The following is a 22,290-nucleotide window of genomic DNA, read 5'->3' on the forward strand; positions in this document are numbered from 1 at the left end:
GGTTTTTTACGAATACCAGCCATTTTACAGTAATAAGCAATATATTAAGGAATAAATAAACAAAAAATTAAAGCCAAATGACTTATAAGGGTCAACACAATGCAAAAATATTAATAAAACGGCATATGATAATTTTAATCATGAATTTATTCGAAAATATTTGAGTGTACGATGACTTTTGTGGCGTGTTATTTCTCTGTCTCTTCGTTTTCTGACCCATTTCAAAAAGAAGATCCGTTAATAGTTTGAAAAAAACCAACGTGTTATATTTAGAATGACATAGGAATGATTTGAAAAAATATTGGACTTTATATTCGAATTCAGTTTTGAGTTATTTTGGTTTTACTAAAAAATTTCAAAGTGTACGAAAACTTTTGGGAGCCACTGTATATACCACTCCCAGTATGATTTGACTCGTCTTTACTCCCATCTGTATAAATAAGAGTAGCGTAACTCAGTATACTATTTATGACCTCCAGAGCCAGTTGTCGTAGATATTCAGGGACATCAGAGTTTTTGTTGGTTTGAGACGGTAGTTCAGAGTGGAAGTGAACTCCAAGGAGTCCCTCAGTCGGACTAACACAGGGTGTTAGAGATGAGTACTCCACTGAATGGGATATAATATCCAGTTTGTCGGCCAGACCAAGTGGGCTATTCCTTTTGAGTCTCTGGTTGCTACTCCAGCTGGACAGATATTCAGATGTACGGTTCTGATTTTCATAGCTTTTTAGTTTGTTGAAGTATTTCACCAGTTTCGAGTTTCTAACGAGGCCAAGGGGAGGGAGATCAGCCTCATAAAGCACTATATCATTTGGGCAACTGTTTCTTAGGCCTGTTATGATGCGAGCCGCACTCAATTGCACTCTCTCCAACTGGAGAAGGTTAGATGTCGAGGCGCAGAAGTATACCGGGAATCCATACTCAAGGATAGGCCTGATTAGTGCAATGTATGTTGATCTGAGTGTTTTGGCGTCAGCACCCCAGTCTCTGCCAGAGATGTACTTAAGGATATTTAGTCTCTTACGGCTCTTGATCACCAGATTTGAAATGTGTCCGTTGCTCGTAATCTCCTGATCTAAAACAAAGCCCAAGTACTTTGGATGTTTAACATATGAAAGAGGCTGATCTTGAAAGAGGACTTGGGGGTGGTACGAGTACAGGTGTTTATTGGTGGTAAAAAGTCCAACATATGATTTAGTGACGTTAAAATTCAGTTTGTGGTTGTTTGCAAACTTCCACACATCCTTTAACGTAGCGTTTAAGGTCGATTCAATATTTTTCACATCAGGGCCAGAGCACCACAGCACAATGTCGTCAGCAAATATTCCGACATCACACCCCGGAGAGATGATACTTTCGAATCCAGCCATAAACAATGAAAACAGAGTTGGGCTAAGGACGGATCCCTGAGAGACCCCCTGATACGTTTTGACCCAGTTAGATAGGGTGTCTTGACACTTAACACGAAAAATTCTGGCTCTTAGAAAGTCAGCAATCCAGGCAAGGGCACTGCCTTTTATTCCAAATTTGTCATGCAGTTTCAGGATGAGTAGGTTCCACCACACCCTATCAAACGCCTTGGAAAGATCCAGAAAAACCGCAATGGTGTGATTTGTTGGTTTGATGTTTTGGAAATCTCTGATATTTTGACAAAAGTAAAGAACTTGATCTGTGGTACTATGTCCTCTCCTAAACGCAAATTGTTCTTTAGGTAATAGGTTTTTGGAAGTCAGATGGTAAGAAAGTCTGGAGAGGATCATTTTTTCCATAATCTTGCATGGAATGCTTGTTAAGGCAATGGGTCTGTAGCTGTCTGGTGAGTTTGCGCTTTTAGCAGGTTTCCTAATTGGAACAATGGTAGCTTTTTTCCAATTTCTTGGTAGCCGACCCTTGCTCCAGGAGATATTAATGATTTCTAGCAATCTCTTCTTTGCCTTCTCACCGAGATGTAGGATCATGTGTCCGTAGATGCCGTCAGGGCCAGGAGACTTGGACAGTTTCAAGTTTCCAATAGCGAACTCCAATTCTTGCAGAGAGAAGTGAGCGCTGAATAAGGGGTCACTTGCTTTCTTGTTTCGGTGTCTGTTAGCAAGGATTCTTGCCCTACGTGCAATAGTCTTGTCTGGGTTAGTGAATGACAGTTTACTGATATTACTGTAATGCAGGCCTAAGATGTCCGCTGCTTCTTTGTGACCACTAGGGACACTCCCGTCCGGTGCTAGAATAGTGTTACAGCTCTCAGATTGAGGTTGACTTTTATCAATACTTTTTACTAGTTTCCACAGTTTGGACTCGGGTGTTCTAGAGTCGAGAGAAGTGCAAAATTCCCTCCATCTCTGCCTCTTTAGAAGGGCGTACTTGCGTTTGATTTCTGCATTCACTCTGTTCAGTTCGGTCTTGTCAGATGTGTTACCGGTATTGGATGAAATGAGATTTGACAGTGCTTCTCTCCTTTTTAAGAGTGGTTTCAATGTGTCGGAGTTGTGGGAGAAGAATGGAGTGTACTTTTTTACTTTACCACGAGGGACCGACTGCTTTGCTGCGCTAATAATTCCGTTTTCAAATGCCGTCCAGTTACTGTCGATGTTGTTGGTTAGAGGCTCATTAAATACTCCAGAATTTGTCAAATCGTTGTACCTCTTCCAGTCGGCTTTCCTAAAATTCCAGTGGTTCCTACGGTCCCTGGAGACCTTTTGATTTATATCTAATTCAATAAGAATGGGGTAGTGATCACTACCAATATTACTTAACACAGTCCAATTACATTGTGGGTAAATATCTGGACTAACGATGGAGATGTCCAGTGCTTCTTTGGTATTGTAACTATGGGAGGAGTGTGTTGGGGATCCATCATTCAAAAATAGAAGCTCATAAAGTGGTGGAATGTACTAGCAGTAATAAGCCACTAGCTCTTAGTCCAAAGGAGAGTTACCGTAATTTTGGATAGATAAGCTGCCCTTTCGTATACACCGCACATACAATAATTTACTAAATAAAAACAAAAGTTCATTGGATAAGCCGCCCCATGGTATACGCCGCAGAAGAGCGTATCAAAACATGGCACCCCACCCCTTATATATATATATATATATATATATATATATATATATATATATACATATGTATGGATGTGATCATTTAATATAGTTAGAACGAAACTGTAACAAGCAACTGCACTTGTTGATGGATAGAAATGGAATTTACTTCGTGTAAAAAAAAAAAATAATCGTCAAATGGTACGTTACGCAAAAAACTAGTGTTGCCAGATGACATCTACATTTGGTTGGATGAGAAGTTTTCAAATCGTGTTACACTTAGCAGTTCATTAAAAAATTGTTTACCTTTTATCAATTGATTCTTTTTTTTAAATTTATCATCATTGAGACATTTTAAAACATTACTCAGACTATAGGGACTCTAACTCAGACAAGCTAGCGATCCCTCCATTTTTCAGCCTTGTGAAACGTATGTTACCATCACCTATCTGGCAACACTGGAAAGAACAACAACAGAGAACAGCAGTAAAATCGGCGAAAAATAAAGCAGGTTTACAGGTGTTTGAAATTAAATTTAATGAGAAACCTGTTTCATGGTGCAATTTGAGAGCTCTACTAGCGTTTAATGAATTTTAAAATTGCCACTCGATTGGGCAAATATGAGAAACACTAAGAAGGGGTGGAGGGAAAATTTCTTCAGATACGCCGCCCTAGAAGATACGCTGCAGATGTCAAATTTCAACTTTAAAACACGTATAAGCCGCGGCTTATCTACCCGAAATTACGGTACTCACAAACATACAAGTAAAGCTAATAAAAGTGTGCTAAAAATACATAAGTAACTTAGTAGTAATGAATTAAAATGTGAAAAAATAGGAAAGTAAGTATTCGATGAAATAGAAACTTACCCTGATGGAATAATAGCATGACAATAACAAAAAAGTCTTGGGTGGCAAATGCATTAAAGACAAACAAAAATAATTTCAAGAAATGCAAAATACACCTGTTTAGAACTATCTACAAAGTTATCTTTCATTCATTAGTTTTAAACTAACAGACACTTTCAAAATGCAAATTAATATTTTTAAATCTTGGCATGGAAGTTTATAAGTACTCAAGTCAAAACAACTGAGCTGCTCCATACCAAAAGATTTTTTTTTAAAATCATAGTGTTACATGCTGCAGAGCATAATAATAATAATGATAATATTAATAATAAAAACTAATAAATAAACTGTTTACCTGGTTAAGTACAAAGAAGTGCCATCATTTTTTCTTAAAATTACTTTTTCTTCTTGATTATTTTCAGTTGTTATAGTGGTTTCGATACAGCCATTTCTGAAGGTAAACATAATTTAAGGCATTGATAAAATTTGATGCTTCAAAATTTTGAATGGGAAAAAAAAAACATGCTTAACATAACCACAAATACAGATCAATACATAAGATCAATTCAAGAATTTGAAACCCAGAAAGTGAGGTCATGATTTTAAGCTAGATACAGTTAACAAACTTCATTAAAAAAAAAACATTTCACTGTATCTCCTCCCTTTTCTCATTAGATTAAAATAATACAATAAAACCTGTCTACAACGATACTGTTGGGACCTAAAAAAATATTGTTATAGACAGGTTATCGTTCTAGACAGTTTGATTATTCATGCTGACATTTTGCTGGGACCAAAGAAAATTTATAGACAGGTTTATTGTTATAGACAGTATCGTTATACACAGGTTTTACTGTATATTGATTGCAGAACGTGGAAATTTCCAATGGCAGGTTTACATGTTTGAGGACCCTTCGCAATGCTTCTTTTGGGGGCCCTTTTGTCTACAACTGAAGTATGGAAAACATTTATGGTGTACATTTTTGAATCTCCCTCGAAGACACGAGGGCCCTATGGTCGTGAGGTTCCCTAGCAATTACAACATGGTAAATTCGTCACTCGAAATTGCCAGATGCAAAATGTATTTCATCATTAACTACACTAAAACAATGAGTAGGATATAAACAGGAGCACGACTTACTCATTAGAAGCAGCAACCTTCTTGCTAAGGAGCTCATCCCACATATTTTTAGTGTCTTCAACAAACATTGATTCCCCGTGAATCTCATCAAAGCATACATTCAACCTCTAAAATAAAATTAGAAACTGAAACATATAAATTTAGATTCCAAATACAGTACAGTGACCGCTGCTTATTAAAATCACATTCGTTCTCAGGACATTTGATTTTATAAAGCGGCTGATTTTGTAAACTGGCATACCTACCTTTAAAAAAGTGAAAAATTTTTGAAGTTTAAATACTTTAAAAGATGAAATGAACTACGCCATTTATTTTTGTTTTAAGTATTTCAAAATACAGTTCTCATTTTAACTAAACATGAGGTTTTTTTCTACACAAGGGTCTCAAAATATTGGCGTATTGCAGTTTGTTTAACAGAATCGTAGAGTAAAGATTCAATATCGTTTGAGAGTTTACTAAATGTTTTGTATCGTTCAGCATCATATTTTCTTCTTTGCTCTGAAGTACATCGGTATCATCAAACGCTTTTCTGACATCCATTGAAGAGGCAAATTTGGCACTGAGATTTCCTCATATTCCGAGACCAATTCCTTCACTTCTTTGTGCTTCTGTATCAATTTTTCTTGGATGATGAACAAAATTTTGATTTTATAAAACTGCGATAGTTATTTTATTAATGGATGGTTTTAACATGTTTTGGGATTGCAATGATTTTGTTCTTCCAGATTTGATTTTAAAAAGCGGCTGATTTTATAATCCAGTGATTTTATTAGTGGCGGGTACTGTATATGCTTCCATTTTCAATAGTCAAGCTCTATATTAATGATTATAATTTTTCCCCCAATTAAGTGGAAGTATAGCCAGAATGCAAACGCATTAAAATTAGCTTAATGGAGTTAAACCTCAATTTTTGAACTTATATACTCAGTTTAAAAGTCAGTTATATCAGATAAACTCAGTTTCATCAGGGCTTCAAAAGTTTTTCAGTAAAAAAGCTAAAACTGAATTTGGGAAGAAGTTTTATAAAAATGCTAAAATGTCAAAGGCTAATGAATATTGTTACAGCTATTTCTCAATGCCTCCACATGTTCCATTACCAGTTCAAAATTCAAAGTTTTAAGTAATTCTAAGTTTTGAAATAAAAGAAATTGGACTGTGCTTATCACTGAGAAAACCCAAGTTTGATTCTGAACATGGTACAAGTCTCCTCCTTCCAATAATATTTTATTGAAGGGACTGAATGTCCATTAACACTAAATACTGTTAAACTTAATAGTAATTTAAGCATACACAAATACAAATAATACAAATGTGACCAGGCACAGGGCCCAGCTAGGCTGGCTCTTGTCAATTTGTGTTGTATTTTCATCTTAGAAAAGATTTATAATAAACTTTAGTTGAATATAGTCATTGTTGAATTTTCTGTTGCATCTAGCCTAGTTTTTTTTTTTTTTTTAATTCTATTTTATAGTTGAGAAAAAAAAGAAAATGCCTTGCTTAATTTTTTAAATATAGATAGCATTTGTGGTAATAATGCATTTTATAAATCAACTTCAAATTCTAAACAAAAGCACACAAAGGGACCCCTCCCCCGCCCCCCCCCCCCCCCAAAAAAAACTCATTTCATTCTGAAATTTTAGAAAGTAGAATTGGTTTAGAAGAACAAGTCACTGAGTCAAGAAATTTAAGGAATCAAAAGAAAATAATTTATGGCAAAATCTTCCGACTACATCTCTATTCTACTGATGTTTAAAACAAGTTTTTAAGATAAAAATGCAACATAGGATACTTAACACATGGTTGACCGGGAACACCACATGAGAGCTTTCGATAATGATACCTTGTTGACTCGCAGCATCATACAGGGTTCATACTCTATTTGGATAAAAAAATTCCATGACTTTTCCAAGACTTTTTCATGACTTCAATAAAAATTTTCATGACCTTGTTCACGAAGAGAATAGCACTATTTAATCTCAAACTTGCTAATTTTTGGAAATGAGCTTTAGCAAAACGTCTACATGAATGCCACAGCTTCATTGAAGCACTTACTCGTAATGGAAAAAATATGAGTGTACACTTAAAAAACTGAACTATTCTTATTTGTCTTCATCACACTGTTAAAAATTCAGGAAGATTTTCTGGTTGTTACTGTAAAATTGCATCGCTGATTTTTACGGTAATTTATACCGGAGAAATAAGCGATCCCAGCGCCAACTGGTTGCTGTGGCCTACCGAGGAAACCGTAAAATTTTACAGTAACATTTGATTTTTACGGTAATAGTTACTGGCAACATGGATGCCAGTAACAATTACCGTAAATTTTCCGGAAAATTTTTAACAGTGCATTTAAAGTTAAGTAAAGTAAAAATGCAGTGAAACAAAAAGTATGATGCTTAAATGTCTAATATTTTTTTTATATACAGGCAGAATAATAATGAATGAGACAAAGGTTGAAAAAGAAAAAGAAAAAAAAAATCAATTTGAATTTTGACACCTGGAATTCAAATTATGTTTTTCGCAATCACGAGTATGTGTGTGTATGTAGGCGTGTGTGTTTGTGTCTGTGTACAGGCATGAGTGTGTGGGTAGTTGTGTGTAGGTGTATGTATGTGTGTGTATGTGTTTGTTTGTACGTGCATGTATGTATGCGTGTAAGTGTAGGATATTGACGCAACCTGGAGATGGCTTTCGCTATAGGAGCAGCATCATGAGGAGTCGGTCCACGGTGATGCTGCAGAGGGTGCTGGCGGGAAAATAAAATGATAGCACATCTAAACAGTCAAATGAAAGCAATAAGCAACCGTGATTGCTCAATAAGTCCTCACTAAGTTTCAATAAATTTGCTTCAAAAGTTGCTTTTCAGTGTCAATAGTGCATTTAATCATTCACATAACTTGACAGTATTTTGGCTCTTTAAAGTAAAGCCACATTGTGTAGTTCTTTTTGTTTCTAAACCAGATATTTTTTAAAAACCATTCTATAATAAATCAATCTTCTGATTCAAAAGTACTTGTTTTGTTTACTTATTTGCAACATTTTCAAATGCATATAAATTAATAGATTCAGAAATTCCAGAACATGTTTGATTCCTGACATTGAACGTAGCAGAGGGTCGCATGGATTAGTTTAGCAGGCCGTATGTTGGGCATACTGTTTTAGAGTATTAGAATTCTCCTTTTTCTGTATTCTATCTATATTAAGATAAACTCTGATACATTTAAACACAAAGTTCTTATGAGTGATGGAATTGAACTGTGATGCAATGGAATTGCTTTATTTGAGTGGGCGTGGCAAAACCAAGAACGTGCAAGTTCGCTACAACAGAATATAAAACATAAGTGTTGAAAATAACAGTAAATTCAAAATAAGAGATGTCCAAGTCCCAGTAAAATCACATCACAAAACAGGCAAGCGGCTGCAAGAGAAGTGGATGCAATGATTTCTCAAAACTCAGATTTTATTTTGGGATGGTTAAATTTTCCACTTTTAATAGCTTTTATGTGCTATACTGTTAAATCACTCAAGATTTCTAATGCTCTTTTAGTTACTGTTACTTTATCTCTGTCCAGGACATTTTTCCATGACTTAAAAAAAATTTCCATGACTTTCAATTGAAATTTCAATTTTCCATGACTTTTCCAGGTCTGAAATTCACTTTTTTTTTCCATGACTTTCCAGGATTTCCATGACCCGTACGAACCCTGATCATATGACCTCCTTTGATAGCCAATAAAATTAAAAGTGTCTATTGATCAGTGTCAACTGATCATGGGCAATTAACTAAATATTTAAATTTCCATGTCTAGTCAACAAATGTAACATTATTTAAGGTAATAAGGAAACTACCTTACAGAATTTAAACAAAATTTTTGAATGTTTTTTTTTTTTTTTTTTTTTCAAAAAGCATAAAAGTAGGGGAAAATGAATCATTAGTCAGAGAAATAAACAAGCTATAAAAAATTTTGAAAAGTCAAAATTAGAATTTACAAAAAAAAAAGTGATAGAGAAATTGAAGCATTAAAAATCAATTAATCGGCTGCCGACCAAGCAAGTATCAGCCCACCATCCACTGGTCAATTGGTAATTGGCCAATTTGCTTATTGAAGCGTCCCTGTTACACATGTGTACAAATACATACATAGATAAGTGTGTATGCAAACATATACTCTGTTTATAGTCTTGCCCGTGTCTGTGGGGTTTTTTTGAGGGGGGGGGGAGGAATAAAATGAAAACAATAAATAAATAAATTGACTTGAAAATAAAAGTCAGGGCTGAAGAATAAATGTTAACTGATATCTATTGTTGCATTTTTAGACTAAAACATACAATGCTGTATTTACTGAAAAGATCTGGGAGAAAATAATTCAAAAGGCTGACAAAATTAGAGCAAATAATACATGATGCGCTGCTAAGAAAAAAATATATATATAGAATGAGATATTAAGAGGAAAATCATAGCACTTTGTTTACATTACATTACCTGTTTAAATTACATTATTAGCAATCTTGTCGAAAGTTCAAAACTTTTCAAAATAGTAATGTACAGTAAACTCCCGATTATCTGCGATCGGATTATCCGCAGCTCAGATAATCCCCGCCGGTTTTCTCACATTTTTTTCTTAACTTATAATTAAGTTATTTTTCGATTTTAGATTTTATCCATTCCTTTTTCATATTCAATATTAGTAAATGCAATGCAGCAATGTTTTTAGTAATAATATAAATGTGTGTGAGAGGGATCTTAACATTTTTAGGCTATTGAATACACTAAGTATCATTTTTTAACTATTATTCGGATTATCCGCGGTTTTCGCTTATCTGCGGTTACCGTGCCACCCTATTTCGTGGATAATTGGAAGTTTACTCTAGATGGATATTTTAAAAAGAGACCTTTCAGGCTTAGAAAATATGAATTGAATCAATAAAAGAAATGCAAAATAATAAATACTTTATAGGTGGCTTGAATAGCATCCAGGCTGAGTTCTCGCAATTTTTTCCACAGCTCCAAGCACTGGTTATCCCCTATGAAAAAAAAAATAAAAAAAATCTCAATTTCTATGCAATCTTCTTTTTTCTTTTTAACAGGGCAAAGCATAGCATTTTAACAGACTATATTTGCAACAACTTGGAGCACGTTTTACTATTATCAATGAAATTGTTTTCCAAAGCAATATAGAGCTCATTTTCCCCCTTTTTTCACAACAAATATTCACTAGCCATTCCCGCAAACTTGAAAAAATTTCAGAATTAATCATTGAAAACTGAATAAAAACTTTTGCTACAAATATGCCCTGCAGTACTTCAAGCATTGAAAGAAACAAAAATATTGAATTAACTGTGAGAGTTAATTATCACATATTTCAGACAACACCAGTAAGAATTAATCTGAAGGAAAGAAAGAACTGGCTCCAAATACAAAATCTAAATTTTTTAAGTTAGTGAAATATTTTTCAAATGAAAAAGAAAGACGATTTGTGTTTTTAAGCATGTTTGAAGAACCTAAATGGCAAAGGTTTCAAGTGCAAAAAATAAAAAATTGGCACTAACTAGTATCTATGGTAACGGAAATTTTTATCTATTTTGAGGCAAGAGATGGCAATAGTAGCTCTGGCACTGGCAGGTACGGTTACAGATCAGAAAAACTTTCAACAAAAGTCTACCTATGGTTTGAACTCTATATACATTTTAATCAAAAGTGTGAAAGATTCAATTAAATCTCTTTACTTCTTGCTTCCTCATTTCAAATTTGAAATTTATGAATGGTATTTTTACCTTTTTTTATAATTTGCATACTTAGAAACTACAGCCATATGCCACTGCAAAATACACCTCCCATAACTAATCACATTACCATTGCACCTCTGGCTCAGAACAGTTCAGAATCAGTTAAATTTTATTACTATTTTATTTATTGCTGTAATAATAATCAGAAGAAAGAGTCAGAAATGGGGGTGCCACTCTAGCGGGAAAGTTTACATTATGCTCAGAAAGGCTTTCTCATGCTCACCCATGGAAAATTAAAACAAAATATGATTAAAAAGGGATTTTTAAAGCAGGTGAGATATGAAATTTATGAACCTTAAAACATAGAAAAATTGCTAGTTTTGTTTTACTGTTTTTTTCTCTGAAATAATCGGGTACATGTACCCCCAGGTAACCCACGCACACACCTATGATTATAGTTATCTACTTCTAGAATCAAAATATTACATTAATTCCATTTTTCAACTTTATTTCAGTATAAGATGTAAAAAATATTAAGAAAATCAGTTGATGTGGAAAGATTGAATACAAATAACAAAAAAGAATAATTTAAAACAACTCTGCCTTCTTCCATTTTTTTGAAGTATAACTTTGCTTCTTGATTAAAATCAGGATCAGAAGTGCTTCTGGCATTTGCTTCTTTATAAACCTATGAAAACAAAGTTACAATACATTTTCCTATGAATATTTTTATCAATTTAAAACAAATGAATACATGAATTTGCTTTTCATATTTCTTCTACTTTATTTTGTTTTACTAACAATACGGATATCACTAATTTAAATTTACCTAAATCACAAGTGCATTTGCACTAATTATCAATATTAATACATTTTTTTTTTTTTTTTTGCTTTATAAACAATAAGTATCAGTAGTTTAAATTTATCAGTATCACAAGTGTATTTAAACTTATTAATATTATTAAACCATAAATTGTAAAAAATATAGCACACACAACTTTTAGCTTTAGAAGGAATCTCTTGTGAGCACTGAAATATAAGTTTTTATTTAAATACATATCCTATCTAATTGTCACAAAAAATCAACTCTAACTACCCTCAAGAAATTTTACCAGTAATGAAAAAAAGTCAAAATGCATTATAACCAATTTATTAAAGTATCTTAAAATTTATATTACCTTTTCTCCAACAAAATAATCAAGTTCTGGGCAACTATGAGTTACGACATTCAAGAAAGAAAATTAAGAATACTAAATCAAAAACGAATTCAGATGAATTACTTAATTAGCTAGCACAATGGATCAAACGTTAAAATTAGATGCTTCTCAGAATTTTAGTATTAGTTTTTTTTAAGAAACTTTATAGACAATTTAAAGCTCAAACCCCATCACTGTTATGTTAATTTAATATTTAATGTTTCTTAATAACAATCAAAATGAGTTCAGTAAAGCATATAACAGTAAGAGCATTGATAATAATAAATTAACTCAGGAAGGGCAACACTGACTTTGGAAAACAGTGTGTAAACTACCATACCAAGTAACATGTATGTTTTGACTGTTATAAGTAAGGTTGCCTTGACCAAAATAATTAGTATAGGGTGCAATACTATTACCATCTTGGTAAAACAGTTTTCCATACAAAAAAGAAAAATCTATAAATCTCTGTGGATGCACTTATAAGCAAATTACCCAAGTACTGATTAGTCTGCAAAAGATAATTGGCTGATGCAGATTAATTATAATGATAATAATTTTTAATACTGCAATTTTTAAGTCAACTTTTTTTTGTTGCAATTTTGACTCTTAAGAATTGGTTAATAGTTTATTTCTGAGAGAGATGATTTATTTTCCTCAATTTTCATATTTTTCTTCAAGATAATGTTTCAAAATTTTACTCAAGCTGTACTCAAGTAGTCTTATTTATGTTAATAAAATCATTCTGTGGTGAAGTAATATTTAGTTAGTTGCCCTTTGTCTATACACTTTTAGTTCAACATTGACTATTTTACTAACAGTAGCCCTTCAATTCAGGCTTTTTATCTTTACAAAAACTATAATGTAACCATGTTATTATTTTTTTTTTTTGCTTATTCTATCATTTTTAGTGACAAAAAGTATTACTTTTGACTGAAGGAAACAACCCCATTATGGCGAATTACCCATTAATGCTGATAATTGTGGTAACTCTAGTTTTTACCATTGGATAATTAAATTCTCATAATAATGCAAGCAACAAAGATTAATTGCATCAGACAGAGATATTGCTCTTTTTTTTAAGATGTGAAAATATTCTAAGACATTTTTTTGAGGAAAGAAACTCATTTGAGAGGAGTGAAAACACAAAAACAGTAAAGACCATAACAATAGTGATCAACTCTCCAAAAAAACTGACTTTGTAAAATGAAATACAGAATGGCGTGAAAAGGAGACAAGTGTACGGTTTGATTTTAACACTTATAAAATATTTGAAAACATTTAAAAAGTGAAATTTTTAAAATTTCAATAACTATTTTTATTTATTTTTTCCCATGCTGCTACATTTTTATTTTAAAAACAAAGCTTGACTAAATTTTTGAGGTGTATTTCAGATTTTCATTCAGTGAAATACGCATGTAGAGCAGTTAAAGGGTGTAGATGATTAGCTGTAGCTAGAGGGCATTAAAATAACACGTAAAAGCACGAGAAAATACTGCATAACATGAAGAATGAAAACACGCTTAAAAAGGCAAGATAACTCCAGATCGGTGGAGGTGAACAAACTTAACTACTTGACTGACATGTAATACTACACAAGAAACTGACTTTTAAATTCCTAAACATGGAACATAAAATTTAAAAAAAAAAAAGGAAAAAGATATGATCATTTACAAAAGTATTAAAAAACTAAATAATGCAACATACTTCAAGTAAATGTCCTAATGGATTGCATTTTAATTTTTCTTCTGATCCAAATTTGTTGAAGCCAACAGCTAAAATACCTAACAAAGATAAGTAAAATTAGAATCACAATTTTCACGACTAAATGAGATGTCTTTCCTTTAAAATAATAATAATAATAAACGCATAAGTTTTAATGCTATGGAAACTTTCAGTTCAGCTTAATTGAGTATTGTGCTCAACCTGTTTGTACAAATAAGACATTTTAAAAACATTTTACGCTTTATTCCCTTAACTATGGCTTTTAATTTTCATGTATTTAAATATAATGGATCATCATGTATCATAATATGAAGCATCAACTTTCTAAAAGTTTACTTGCATATAAAATATATGTATGTGCTGTGGGAGTATCATTAAGGGTGGTTTATAAAAAAATACATGTAAAAAAAAAAAAAAAATCTCCTAGACAACAGGACACCCCTTAATATTTTTAGACTTGTGTATAGTGTTCTACTGGAAGAATTTTAGCTTCCTATTTCAACTGAAAGATGATGCTCAACACCTTCCCCCAAACTTCATAAGTATGGGGTGGGGGGTTAAAAAAATACATTAAACTGAAAAAACAATGCTACATATTATAATATACACTAGAAATATGCATATACATTGCAATAAAATAATTATTTACAAAAAAAAAAACAGCTGGGGAAATTAAATGTTTTTAAATTTGTGGCATTTTCCACGCTACGACCAATGTTAAATTAAGGGGTCATTAAGCACCCTTTTAAAATTTGAGTAAGAAGCTAAAACTTTTACAGCATATTACTATTAGTAAGCCTAAAAAAAGTAGGGGGTGAAATGGACTCTAGCTGAAAAAAAAGTTTTTTTGAACCACCCAAGGGTCCATACAGTCACATCCACAACAACATACAAATCTTCATTTTTCAAGTAGGGTAAATGACTAAATACGGGCACCCAATTAATAATGAGCAGGCTTGTCTTCTATTGCCAATATCAAGTTTGTAAATGATATTTTAGGAACACTATCAGTGGATTCTCAAAATAGCAGGTTTCAAGAGTCCACCATTTTTTCTGAACATATGTTTTTATCTACATTGTGATTTATTACATTAATGATTCTCAGTCACCAGTAGTGAAAATTTTTTGCATTTAAGTTTTTGAAGGGCTTCTTTTTTAAGGACCTGATACTGCAGTTTTTCTATCAGGTCACAGTTTTATTGGTGCACTAGCAGTACTCGCACGGCAATGCCTGTGCTAAAACTTTAAAGGATGTTCGTTGAATAAAATAAATTGATGCCACCGCCCGCCCCCCTCTGATGTTAAATGATCATTTTTCTTTAACTAAAATGCATTCACACATTTTTGAAAAAAACTTTTAAAGTTTCTTTGAAATTTAAAACTCTTTGCCAAAACATTAACTTAGATTTACAGTTGATTTAAAACTCTAGCGAATGAAGCAATTTCTTCTGTAATTTAAAATATTTTGCCAAATAAACAAAAAAGACATCAAATAGTGTGTTTCAAACGTAAAATAATCAAGCAACTCTAATGTTTATTGAGTAATTCTCCCAGAAACCATGCTCCCCTAACTCAGTTGTTAGCGTGCAAAGAGAACTCCGATTAATTAGGTATCTCATCCGCCTAACGAAAGAAAAAATCCCATGGGACAGTCGAAAATCATCGTCAGGAAAGAAAAAGAAAAAGTCGTATATTTCATTCGGTTAAAAACAAATCAAAAGTTTCTTTGGAATTCAAAACAATTCGCCAAAACATTGAATTACATTTATGGTTGCTTTAAAACAATAATCTTAGACGGGATTGCTCAGCGCCTAATGTTCAAAGCGACTGCACTACTGGAACCCAGTCCTTTTGTGAGTGAAGCGGATGTTTTTCTTTTTGGTAATAATAAATGTTTCACCAAACAAACAAAAACAGTATAAAATCACATTAACAGTAGCTTTCAAATGTAAATAATCCCGCAAATCTATTGTTTATCGCCAAACCTGCCGAGCAACAGCGCTACAGTAACCCACCCAATTAGCGAGAGAAGCGAACTCCGGCTGATAAGCAATCCAATCTTTCTAACAAAAACGTTTGAATGAAAATTCCCCAGCAGGAAAATAACGTAATTAAAAAGCACGGTTTATCTATTACAAAAAGGAAATCCTGTACTCTGAATGAAAAGTAATTTATTTATAGAAAAGCTATCATTTTTTTTAAAAAAGGGAAAAAAAACCTCCAGAAGTAAAAAAAATCACCCCTTCCCCCTCCCCACTCCTGATATCTTCTTTAACTAAAATGCATAAACACCCTTTGAAAACCTAAATACAGTCCTTTTAAATTAAAAAAAAATTTGCCAAATAAACAAAAAATACATCAAAGTTACATAAAAAGTAGCTTTCAAATGTAAAATAGTTTTGCAACTCCATAATTCATCACCAAATTTGTCAAGCGGCTTTCAAGTTAAAAAGAAAATGAATTAACGCACGCACAATGAATTTAACCTAAAGTAATAACAGTAAAACATTCATAAGAAATAATGAAAACTTTCCCCAAAATGTTTTTAAAAAAGTAATTGAAAATTGTCTGGAAAATGGAACTAGTGTTATAGTTTTCCTCGAAAAAAAAAAGCCTTGAAAATTGGCTCAATCAGAATAGCTTATATCTCCTGTTCTAATTAATTGAGGAAAATAGAACAAACACCTTGATCGGGAAGGAAAACCCTTTCCAACGATATATAATGGTAGTGGGTGGGGGAGTTTTTACCCCTAATTAGGCAAAATTTAGCTTAATTAGTTAATTAGAAAAAAACTAATTCGAAATTTTGAACTTCGGCTTCAAGGTGCAGACCCCCGGAGTACGTTCAAATTTTGTGCTATGTTTCAGGGCTGTAGGTGATATGGGGTCTTCTGACCATCGGGTACAAACAAACAAAGAAACACTGTCACTCTTGTATCCATGTATATACTCATTCCTTAAGCTTATATATATATATATATATATATATATATATATATATATATCATGTAGGTATACTTTTGCCATTAATTAAGATATTTAAGATTCACTCAAGCTAATGTGCTCATAACAAGTCAATTAAAAGCAAGTATTTTATTCATGGGCACATATGACCATAATTAGTTTTTTGCCTATTCTTACTCCAACTTATTACTTAAGCTTGATAATAAAACGTAAGCTAAATTTTGAAAATGATAAATAAAATCTGCAGCAGTAGAAAAGTTTTATATATATATTTTTTGCTGTTGTTGTTCAGATAAATCTTTCAAAAGCCATTTATCAGTTATACATTTTTTAATTTTAATGTACTTGAATTGATAACTCAAGATACTTTAAATTTGATTATATTGAAAGAAAAATAAGTGTTTTGATATTGCTAAGTACTTTTTTGGGGTATTTCTTGAAAATAATTGAATTCAGCTAGCGTGAAAGTTATTACTACTATTTTTTAGTATGACCATAACTAAGCGATAACTGATCAAACTAGGGTATTTTATTTCAAAAAATATGTTACATACAGATAGTAAAGAATATTACAACTATAAAAGTGCCATTTCCGAGTTTAACACCTTTAGAATTAGTATTTTCCATGAGTCAAAACTAAAACATTTGTAACCAAAAAAAAATCTTACAGGGGCGTGCACAGAAATTTTGAGGCCCGTCACAAATGACTTTTCTGGGCCCTCCTCCATATTATTTACCCTATATTTCACCCCAAGTTTTAAAAATAGTTGGCCCCCTACCGGCTCGGGCCCGCAGCTGGCCCTTTTCTCCCCCTCCCCTGTGCATGCCCCTGCAAATAATCAGTCATTTACCCTACACATTTTTTTGATAATTTATGCTATGAAACATAATTGTTCCTTACATCAAAAATATCACAATTAAATAAAAATTATGGGAATAAAGTGGTAATATATGCATAAAAATGTCACACTTGTGCAAATGAATTGAGCAAGTTGCATACAAAAAAAAAAAAAAAAATTTATAAAAATAAAAATCACTAGCAGTAAATAATGATGGAAAAAAACTGAGGAAACTCTTTAATTGATTGAATTAACCTTTACTTACCATACTGTAGTCCCCAATCTCCAACGTAGTTCATTTGGGTAACAGAGTGACCAACATATTTGAAAATGTTTGAGAGAAAGTTCCCTAGAACTGTAGAGCGAAAATGTCCATAATGGAAAGGCTTGGCAATATTAGGAGAACTGAAAGAGTGCAACATTCGTTAACTGTATTGAAACAAAGTTCATTATAAGCATAATCCACATCAATAGCACAAAAAGGATAATTCCTTTCAATCTGAAGCATGAAAGACCATCAGATGTTTCAGTGATTCTCCAAAAGCCTGACATTTTCTAATCACAAATTAAGTTTTTTACAAATTGCTTTAAAACGTTTTCAAAAAAAAAGCATGTACTAAGTCATTAGGAGGAGCTTAGTAAGAAAAAAAGGGGGAACTCACTTTGACAACCTTATATATGTTTGCTATACTGTATTGGTATATAAAATGCCAGGAGAATGATATCTTTGAGACTGGAGAGCCTCGACCGAAACAAGGGGAGGGTCAAGAGCCCCCTAAACCAGCCAATATGATTCGTCCACATTGTATTCAAACATTTTATGTGTAAAATGTAAACGATTTTAGCAATTTTTTCAAGTAGGCATTTGAAATGCTACTTCTTTCTATTGCTTATGGAATTGATTAGCAAAGTTAATGCCCTATTATGTGCTTTATTCCTTAACATTTTTTATTGACACCCAAGCAGTATCAAGAATCTTTTAGATCCAAAACCATTGGTTCGTTATAAAGGGGGAAGGCTTATATTCTTCAGCATGTCCCCACCCTTGGAATGGTAGTCTGTATCTGCCTCCACAGAAGAATGATATTTTAATAGGTTTTTAAATTAGTTGAATAAATTTATCTGCAAATAATCAATATAATCAGTTAGCACCCACTGTTTCTGTTGATAATTGGATGTCAGAGAACTATGGAAGGAAAAAATCTATCAAAGAGTTTATTATGCAGACTACAGATCTGCACATCACATATGAGGTAGTGAGAAGCAAAGGGATGCAAGTGGCAAAATTAAAAATTTGGATATAACTAGTACAAATGGTAGGTGAACCCCTCCTCTCTTGCAGCAAGAGATAGTAGTAGTATCCCTCGTAGGTGCTGCTGTACAGCATCATTTAGGAAAAAAAATTCAATGAAAGCCTACCCAGGGCGTAATCTTTACAGGCGTTTTACTCAAAACTTGAAAATGTCCACTTGCATCCCTTTGCTTCTCAATGCCTCATATTTAATAACAATAAAATATCTGAAACCAATCATTGGGAATTGTCATGCCTCACCTGATGACATTGATGAAATCAAGCAGTCAAATGAGATTTAAATCCTTGGTGATCCACTTTTTGACTACTAGAGGCTGACATTACGAATTTATTAAGTTTGTAATTTGTTCAGATAAAATCAATTTCTTTCAAAAATTAGATATGTTGAGTATTTTTATATATTATAGCTATTTATAATGGTTTTATATCTCTTTTTCTTAATTTTAATTTTTACCACTTTGCCCTACTCCAAGTTATGAATACTTTTAAGAAAATGCCAAAAGAGAGACTATTTAAATTAATTATTTTCTTCCTAAAATTCAGTGCAATGTATTCTTTAGTCATGTAATTTGACACCATTAGAGACCATTTCCTAGTTATGTAATGCAGAATAACAAAAAACTTTGAAGTTTTGAAAGAAATTCTTATATTTATTATCAGACCAAGATAATAGAGACGAACAAGTGAACGCCATTTTCAGAAAATTTTGATGTTTTTTAAACAAATTTCCGTAATAATTTTTGTTTTTGTTTTGATGAGCAACAAATGTTAATTTTCAATTTTGACGTTCCCCAATTAATAATATTATAAAAGGAGTAACTACAGCTGAAACAACATTCTGCTTGCGTAGTAGTACTCTACTCACTTCCAATTTTTTTTTTTTTTTTGGCCGCGATTATAAGACGCGGCAGGAGTGCTGCATTTTTCAGCAGAAAATTTTTAAGCACTCATTTGAGTTCATAGACAGTTTTAAATTTTATCTAGGTCTGTTTATTATCCACCTAAGTTGAAAAACTTTCATTATGTGATCACTTTTCCCCATCAAACCTTACTAAAGGGAGTTTTTCCCTATTTTTTTGCAACATATATAAAGAAAATCTAAACTTCTTCTACATAAATTAAGAGATTGCTGAAAGATATTCTACATTCTTTCATTTACAGTATAACCTCCGTTTAACAATTGTCAAAGGACTGGAAAAAGTTATCGTTAAATCAGGGAAAACGTTAAATTGAAGAGCCTAGACATTTAATTCAGTCAAATCCGGACCAGAGAAGTGTATCTTATATTAAGGAAATCTTTAAACCGGTTATCTTTAAATCAAAGTTATACTGTAAATGAAAATTCAAACAAAAAATTATACGCATAACAAGCAAAATGATGCTACACAAAAGATACACAAGAGTAAAACATAGATATAAAAATAATTTTGGCATTTTTTTCAGAAAAACGATTATTTGTCATTTAATGTCAAATTAATATTTTAATAAAAATAAAAAAATAAACAATAATAAAAACAATATATATTACAGTGACAAAAACTACCTGTATTCAACAATAACATTTTCTGGTGGAATATTTTTGAAGAAAGAACTTTTGCTAGGCATGTTGTCGATTCTTGAACAAATGTCCAAAAGAACACTCTGAAAATGCATTTAAATAAAACACATTATACATGCATGCATACTACCAGAACAGCAAATATAGATACTTTCATTTCAGTGAATTTCCTTAACACTGTTTCAAATCACAACTCAATGTTCTTTACCTATAGCTAAAAGCAAAATCCAAATTCTCAATGGGAAGGTATAGTGCTGGTAAAAAAAATTGCATCACCCTCGCATTTTCACAACAATGGGAAAATGTGAGAAGTTTCGGTTGATCGATTAACGATGAATTTATGTGAAATTCTGCAAAACTTATGAAATAAACATTTAACAGCAAGAATCCGATAATTATTTACGTAGATCGAGGCTGTTTCTGAGCCAAGGCAAACTGCTGACCACATGCTCATTTTTCCATTTCTGAATCAGCGGGCGAGTTTAGAGAAAAAAAAATTTACTTAATCCCTTGTCAATTTAAGTCTTATGGCAGGATAAAGGTTTTTAAATTGTTACTTACCAGTTTTGCCCTATGGCACGGAGCAGAATCATCCTGGAAAATGACGTTTGGAACTGAAGTAAAGTGATCCCAGATAGTAGCAAGCAATTTTTCCCCCAAAATGCCAATACACACCTGAGCGTTTTATTGTTCCTTGCACAAAGTGAAGTCCACCAACTCCTTGATCAGAAATACATCCCCAAATTATCTGGGATACAGACACTTGACTGTGCGTTGAATGAAGTTGGGATGATATTCCTCTCCTTTGCGGTGCGGGTGATGCAATTTTTTTTTTACCACCACTGTGTCATATAGTCAGGGTAGATGAGGCTTGATGGGCCTGTCTCAATAATTTTAAGACAATATTTTTTATCTTAATTTATGACCAACAAATAGTCCCTATAGTTTTACAAATCCTATAACAAAATCCTCTGGCACAGTCATTAAGAACAAACTTTATTTTAGAAACAAATTTCACTGCCATTTTTTTCAGCTCTGAGTAATTTTCATAAGTCAACAACTTTATTTGAACACTTTTTTTAAAGATCTTTTAGTTCATAATTATTTGCAGTTTCTTTATCTTTCGTTATAAAGAAAAAGTTATGAAAGCATTTCTTCAGACCAAGGATTAAGGGGTACATTGATAAACATTTAGAAAACACGCAAAAACTAAAGCTTTTAAAGAATTAGAAAATAAATATTATATAATTAGCAACAGTGAAATTAATGAAGACCAAAGTTGGTCTGATTCTTGAGAAAATGTAGATGGTCAAAAATTGAAAACCCGCGTATAAGTCGAGTCTAGGGTTTCCAATTACGAAATCCCGATCCCGCAGGATATTTAGAGGGATTAAGAGCAAAATCCCGCTGGATTCCCAATCCCGCAATTTCTTTTCCATTCAAGCATTTACAGCTTTTACCGCTCATAAAACGATTATTTTCATAAGCATCATCTGAAGTTTGAACATTCTTTCTCGTATAACTGCAAGAAAAGCAGCTAAACATATTCTAAAACTTGTGCATGAGCAGCCCGAATGCAATGTTGAAGCACTGCACTTTGTAAGCTTTAATAATATACTCAAAGCCTTTAAGTTACAAAAAGTTAAGTTACCAAAGAAGAAAACAATAAAAATTCTGACATTATTTATACATTCAGCACGACTTTAAAAGGGGCGACAGAAACTTGTATGAAACACTGGATGACTCATGACAGTGCAGTAAGTTAAGCTGCTCATGTTTTTGAATTTCTCTTTAAAGTGAGAGGTAAAATTAGCGAAGTTATCCAAACACTTTTACCGAGACTGCGATTTGGTGAAATCAAGCAGTATTTACCCCTTGCTGTAATGAATCAAATTCATTGATTCTGTGAACAACATTAATGAAGCAACAAAGGCATTATCAATGC

General features: G+C 32.6%; 1 protein-coding gene across 2 annotated transcripts in view; it reads right to left on the bottom strand.

Annotated features, from left to right (window-relative positions):
* LOC129227475 (probable arginine--tRNA ligase, mitochondrial) overlaps nucleotides 1–22,290 on the bottom strand; it is a 79,346-nt gene that overhangs the window by 27,774 nt on the left and 29,282 nt on the right. For both annotated transcript variants that reach the window (XM_054862043.1, XM_054862044.1), the window contains exons 5-11: nucleotides 20,331–20,428; nucleotides 17,741–17,880; nucleotides 13,655–13,731; nucleotides 11,355–11,439; nucleotides 9,976–10,049; nucleotides 5,025–5,131; nucleotides 4,239–4,334 (exon numbers count right to left, since the gene is read on the bottom strand). In XM_054862043.1, coding sequence (XP_054718018.1) covers nucleotides 4,239–4,334; nucleotides 5,025–5,131; nucleotides 9,976–10,049; nucleotides 11,355–11,439; nucleotides 13,655–13,731; nucleotides 17,741–17,880; nucleotides 20,331–20,428 — 677 coding nt within the window. The remainder of the gene's footprint in view (nucleotides 1–4,238; nucleotides 4,335–5,024; nucleotides 5,132–9,975; nucleotides 10,050–11,354; nucleotides 11,440–13,654; nucleotides 13,732–17,740; nucleotides 17,881–20,330; nucleotides 20,429–22,290) is intronic.

Source organism: Uloborus diversus, chromosome 8 (assembly GCF_026930045.1).
Source record: "Uloborus diversus isolate 005 chromosome 8, Udiv.v.3.1, whole genome shotgun sequence".
NCBI classification, from domain to species: domain Eukaryota; kingdom Metazoa; phylum Arthropoda; class Arachnida; order Araneae; family Uloboridae; genus Uloborus; species Uloborus diversus.